Source organism: Notothenia coriiceps, unplaced genomic scaffold (assembly GCF_000735185.1).
Source record: "Notothenia coriiceps isolate Sejong01 unplaced genomic scaffold, NC01 NC01_scaffold00033733, whole genome shotgun sequence".
In the NCBI taxonomy this organism is placed as follows: domain Eukaryota; kingdom Metazoa; phylum Chordata; class Actinopteri; order Perciformes; family Nototheniidae; genus Notothenia; species Notothenia coriiceps.
The window spans coordinates 179-6627 of record NW_011366434.1 but is presented as its reverse complement, the minus strand read 5'-3'; the positions used below and the strand labels follow the sequence as shown (position 1 = coordinate 6627).

General features: G+C 39.2%; 1 protein-coding gene across 1 annotated transcript; it reads right to left on the bottom strand.

Annotated features, from left to right (window-relative positions):
• Window positions 1-369: 369 nt before the first annotated feature.
• On the bottom strand, window positions 370-6096 carry vps9d1 (VPS9 domain containing 1; the record flags this gene model as incomplete). Its single annotated transcript, XM_010790116.1, has 6 exons — window positions 370-619; window positions 2394-2523; window positions 3124-3468; window positions 4712-4857; window positions 5648-5733; window positions 6018-6096. Coding segments are annotated over 6 exons (1036 nt in total), but the record flags the coding sequence as incomplete, so codon positions are not given.
• Between the last annotated feature and the right edge of the window lie 353 nt (window positions 6097-6449).

Below are 6449 nucleotides of genomic sequence, written 5' to 3'. Positions count from 1 at the left end.
CCGCGGGCAAAATCCGGCCTACCATCTAATTTTATAGCAACATTCACACGATTCAAATATATTTTTTAAAGCATGTCAAGGCATTTCTGCCATCACTGTCTTATGTCACTGATTGGTTGAAAATAATGAATGACAAGCTGATAGTAAACACAAAAGGGTCCAGGACAAGGGGTTTTCGTCACATTTCGACAAGTCTTGTCATAAGATTACAAAATTATTATAGCCAAATTGAGATGATAAATACAGATCCTGATTTACTTTGCAACATCTCAAAGAAAACAACCTGAGAGAAAACACACAATCCACATGGTGTCTGGCCTCTTTCGGGCTGAATAGAACCATCAGGTGAGAAGCTATCTGTCCTGAAAGTCAGTCTTGGGTGAGGGAGAATAAAACAACACAATGTGACTCACCAATGCATTCCAACTTCCTCTGTGGACAGCAGTCTTTGAGCAGAAGCTTCAGTTCCTGCACAGCAGACTCATATGGGTAGGAACCTTGCTGGGCGTCAGAGTCTTCGGGGAATAGTTTGGAGGGAACACCAACATCTCCAGGTGAAACATCCTGGTACAGCTTCATACTCATCTCAAAGGCCTGCTCCCTTTCTCTGTAGACCCTCCTGAGAAGGAAAGAAAAGAGCTAACTACACTGAGAAAAAGTGGGGGAAACATTTCAACAATGTATTCAAGTGAGGCTGCCAGGCTTTTTGGAAGATGAATGGTATCTGCGATTAAGTCGGCATTACATAATCTTTCATTGTACAGAGTTCATTGTTGTGCATTCCACATTTTACTGTTAGCAAGATAAGAAATCATCAATGGTAATTTATTCACAGAACATTTAAAAAAAAAAAATATGGTGATGGTGCAGAAGTCTATTTGTAATGGCTTGAGCATTTCAATTTAACAATTTGACAGTGTTCCTGGGGGGGAAGCCTGCTGGGATTGTCATACTTGCAGTGCCACCACCAACACATATTGGTTGGTCTGGGCAAGGGACTGGGAGTGAAGGAATAGGGGAACCTCCCACTTGTTAGGTCAATGTTTCTTTCAATTGGAAGCTGCAGAGACGTTGCAGGGGGGCATTTGACCAGGGGGAACTTAGGTCAAATCGTTTTTAGTTTTTTTACAAAGGAGTAACTCAATTATTCATTCATTACTAAATTGCAATGCAAAATACTAAACTGAAACATTGTTAATAACATTACTTACGCCTGTGCTTTTCCTATCATAACAAATCTCAATAAATGACAGTCCACAAAGATGTATCCGAGAATGAAAAGGATATGAAAAAATGTAGGGCAAGGTGGACAACATTTTGACATGGGTCAGTTACTTTACACTTTTGGTCTACACACTGTGAAACCAGGAGGTCCTCTTTCAGTAAAGTAATGCAGAACACATCATAAAACATTCCAAAATAGTATAGAAAAGTTTCATGGTGCTGTGAGAAGAGGTACATGTACATTTAGCAGATGTCAGAAATGGTCGTACAAATAACAACTGATCATTTAAAAAACGATTTGAAGTTAAAACCAGCAATAAAGCTAAAGGAAAAGCTGACATACTTAGAGCAGCACTGCCACATGCTGGTCATGACCAACACTTGATGTCAAACTTACATTTTTGATTAAGAGTATATTAATAAACCTTAACCACTAATGCCTGGAGCCTCTAACATTTTCTTTTTACGGTTAAGACGTTTTTTTATAACACAAACCGCATAGCCTGCGACTTGTTCAATTCAACAAACAACTCAAACTCACTCAAACAAAAAGTAAATCAATGCATCAACATTCCATGAGCATTTCCTCTGCTGTATGCTGCCGTCTTGCGCATGCAAGCTAATTCAATTCAGATTATGTATACCGCTATATAACAATTCACAAAGCAAGTTGTTATTAGCTCATAGCTGGCAGAAGATATTATTTCTGTAAAGGATTTTGTTTGTTTGTTAACCCAAACCTAAGATAAATAAAAAATTTACGTAGAGTGGTTTTCCAAGATAAATTTGGCAAACTGCTGAATCAGATAAGTCGTTTTGATGTTTTTGATTGGCACTTATTCATGCTTCAATCAAGCAGAGCCAACTGAAGCACCGCATATTAATTTTGCAAAAGCATTAACAAACATTTATTGCTAATAAAATAACTAAATGTTTAAACTTCAAGGCACTGCGTCAGGAATTCCTGCTACCAACACCCAGTTTGTAATATTGCAAATGCAATTGCCATTAGCGGGCCATAATAAGTAACATGCATTACCTGATATGGGATAGATAGTGATAATATTTAAATTAAAATGTTCAAGGTCATCTTAATGGATGATTATGTTTAAGTTAACAAGGATTTTAGTTGAGGATGGTTTATTAAGGCAGTATTTAGGCTATAGTACCTGAAGAGAGCCACCAGCACGCTCCAGAGTGGCGTGAAGAAGGCTTCCTCTATGCTGGCCAGGCACAGGTCTTTAGAGTTGGCTGTGTTGAGGCACTCAAAGGAGAGCAAACATAGGGACAGAAGTTGATCTGAAACAAATAAAGAAGACCCCCAAAAAACTATTATCCAAACAGTTTGACACTGACTGATGTCCACATCAACAAAAAATTGTTGCTTAAAATCAACATAAGACACTGTCTATGCTTGAAAAAGAAACCGTACACTATTGCAATACTACAATGTACAAGTGTTTGTCTACCGCTTAACAGTCAAAACTCCTCCACCAGTTGAGAATCTGCTGAAGGATTGTAAGTCGACCTTTTGAGAGACTCTACGAATCAGCCTACCATAACAACATATTAAGGCTGGCCAACAACATCATCTCTGACTCCAACCGTGTCCTGAACAGCAAATATGAAGTGTTGCCATCAAATCAGAGATACAAGGTCCTATGATTTCATAAGGTCAGACTGAAGCATTAAATACACAGTTAAATGTATGTTGGACGGTCTCGAGCAGTTTCATTTCAGTGATTGTGAAGTTATGTTAAATGTCTGTTTCCATGTATCTTGTCTTAAATGTTTGTCCTTGATGATGTTGCAAATGCAGCTGCTGTGAAGCAAGAATACAAATGTTGGACTCAATGACAGAGTATAATCGTATCGGACATGGTCTATATTTGTGCTCACCGATTGCAATATGAATGTCTTTGACCACAGCCTTCAGATGTTCTGTCAGCGCTCTCATCTCCAGCTCCTGGAGGCTGCCCTCGTCCTGCTCCGGCTGCAGCGACGGATCACAGGTCCCCTCCGAGTCCTCTGTGCTGCTGTGGAGCGGGGTCCGGTCCAGCTGGGTCAGGAACTGCTCCAGGTCTTCAAACGAGTTCTCCCGATCCACCGTCGCCTGTGAGTGAAGCTCCTCCTCTACCTCATCCTCATCGTTGGTGGAGTGGTCGTGAGAGAGTGAGGGGGAGTGGGAGGAGGCCGTGCTGAAGCTCTGGCCGCCAACACTGCTGCCTCTGGTCGTCTTCTTCTCTGTGTGATCAATAACATTTCAGAAATGCATTAATGCTAATGTAGCACCCCCTAGTGATGTTGATGCAGTGGCGAGCCGTGACTTTTATACCTAGGCCCTCTGACCCCCACCCCTTCCCTCGAAAAAAGAAAAGAAAAAGTTATTACGTCACAGCGTATACTTCAGCGGAATATCAAAACAACGGCCTGGGGTGCAAAGCGCATCAATGACAGCGTCCCTCTACCACACAAAACAACACCTGTAAATAATCCAATTTGTGTTCTTTGAAATTGAAAAGGATATTGCATTGTGTTTGATACTTTCGTTGCAGTTTGGCATGCTTTTATTTTGAAGGTGAGTTTACGCTGTTGACAGGAAGTTGTTGTTGCTATGGAAACAAGAAAAGCTTCACAGCGGGCGGAACTTGTCATAATTTAGAGGGAAGATATGATTGGTCAATTGTACGGTCATTTGACATTACTCTCTCGTTCGCGGGCCCTCTGTGAATTCATAGCTGGACCACCAATCAGCTCCTGTCTTCACAGTAACTCGCAGAGACCCTTATATATACAGTCTATGGTAGAGATGAGCTTCTTTCATTTAACCCTTCACATTCAAACAGAAACTGCATAGGCCGATTCGAAGGATTTATTTCTTTGGAAATGTTAATTCAAACTTTTTTTAATGTTTTTAAATATTATTTTGTAGAATATCTTAGGCCCTCAGAGAGGGCCTAGAGGGCCCTGATGGCTTGCCACTGCTCAAAATACAAGATACGAAACATGTTCAACCGTGCAACAAAATATAAATAGTCCTACAAATATTTTTATTTTATTTCCTTCTTATTTTTGTCTAAGCTCAAGGGAGCCAGAGTAGAGGGCTTAAAGAGCTGCATGCGGTTCGAGAGCCGCGGGTTGCCGACCCCTGACCTGGCTGCTATCACACTACTTAATACACGCTCCACTTGTTTATTTTTTATTTTTTAAATACTGTTACTGGTCCTTGATGTGTATTTTTGTAAATTGTAATTTGTGTAATTTATATTTTTATCTTTAATATATTATTCATGCCTGTTAAATATTATTTTGCGCCCTTTACTTTTGCTGTAACAATGTAAATGTCCCCTCTGTGGGACGAATCAAGGTATTCTGATCTACTGGCTTGGTTTCACTGACACAATTTTGTTTAGGTACGAAATCATCAGTCCGTAAACGAAACAGACACAAGCTGAGGAACCTCACAAACCGCTGGTACTGGCCCTACCTGGGTGAGGAAGGTGAGTGCTGCGAGAAGGTGTCAGCGGGCGTGGAGGACTCTGGACGAGACCTTTACTGACGATGGGGTAGAGTCTGTTGTAAACCCGGTACTGGTGTTTCCTTAGCAGCTTCACCACTGGGTGGTCTGCCCGGCTGAGGACACAGAACAAATGCTATTTCAACATCATCTAAATATTACATTTCCTGTTACCAAGCATGATGACATTATCCCATAACCATTCTAATTCCTCCTATTTATATATACAATTTTATAGATCGTAAGCATTTTATTATTACTTATTGTTAAGCTTGACAGCATCGAGAGGGACGGTAAAAAACAAGTTATGTGTACACATACTTATCTCGGTTATATCATTAATTGATTTGAGCGTGTAGCCTATGGTAACTCTTGTGTCAAACTAGGTGGAAGCCTGTCTAAAGATAACAAAGGAGAAACAAACACCTCTGAGCCGTCAAGTATTGACAGGCCTGACGCAATACAACTAAAACAGAGCTATGATGGCGCAACAAAAGCCATTATTAAGGCCCGTTTATAAATATAAGTTAAAAGTTTAAATAAGATGAATGTACAAGCATGTGCAGTATTCCTGTTTTATGGTCACATGGGGAGTTTGAACACCAGATCAAGCACCAAAACTGTAATTGCACGGTTGAGCAACCTGTGATCAAAGTTTTTCATCCATTACATAACTACAGTTGTGTATAAGATATGAAATTCAACCTTTTGAATCTTGAATATAGATCAAGTTTTTTAATTGTCATAGTAACAAAGATATTATGCAATGTAAGAATAAGGACTTTCAGGGACTTCCAACACTCAGCAATAAAACACATATCCTGTCATTCTATGCACTAAACCACAAGTATTACTTGTGAAAAATAATAAAATAAAATTTCAAATGCACATGTTGCATTCAGATACCTGAGTAGGTAGGAGACTAGACCTGATACTAATGTGACATCACCAGGATTTTCCTTCATGTTGGCTTTCCACAGTTTAGGCCAATCCTGTAGAACACACAAACATCTATAAATGACTTGAAGACAACCATATCTATAATTTCATCAACAATGCTCATTACTGGATAGCTGTTAGCCCAACTCAGCAACATCAAATGTATCCATTAGTTCTTAATTGATTCCTTTTTGTTTAAAGTTGTGCAACAACATAGTATGAGAAGCATGTAAGCATAAAGTTATTTTAAGCATTTTTGTATAATTATATACACAGAATTTCTCGAGACGACTGCCATTAGTTTTGATACATGTGTGGCGATTACTTGCAAACTTACATGGTCCTGCTCATATTCCAGTACATTGGTATAGAGAATGCACTGCTCTTGTTCCTCTGCCCCAGATGCTGAAAATCTCCTGTAATGAAAATATGAAATGACATTCACACTTGCATGCAAACCTGTGGTATTTTTTTTTTTGACAGCCTTGACTACTGAATTAAACATAAAAATAAAAGTGTGGGACAGAATAACCCAACTGATCTGTTTTTTGCTAAAATCACCAGGTACAGTATAATGTGAAGGTGTAACATTTTTGAGTGTTTCTTTTTTGTAAATAGCAAAAGTGACCCAAGAGTAGGCCTGTCACGATAATAAAAATGTTTGGACGATACATTTTCCCGGAAATTATTGCGATAAACGATAATATTGTCGGCACCGTTGTAAGACCATTTTCAGACCACTGACATAATGATAATATATAATAATAAT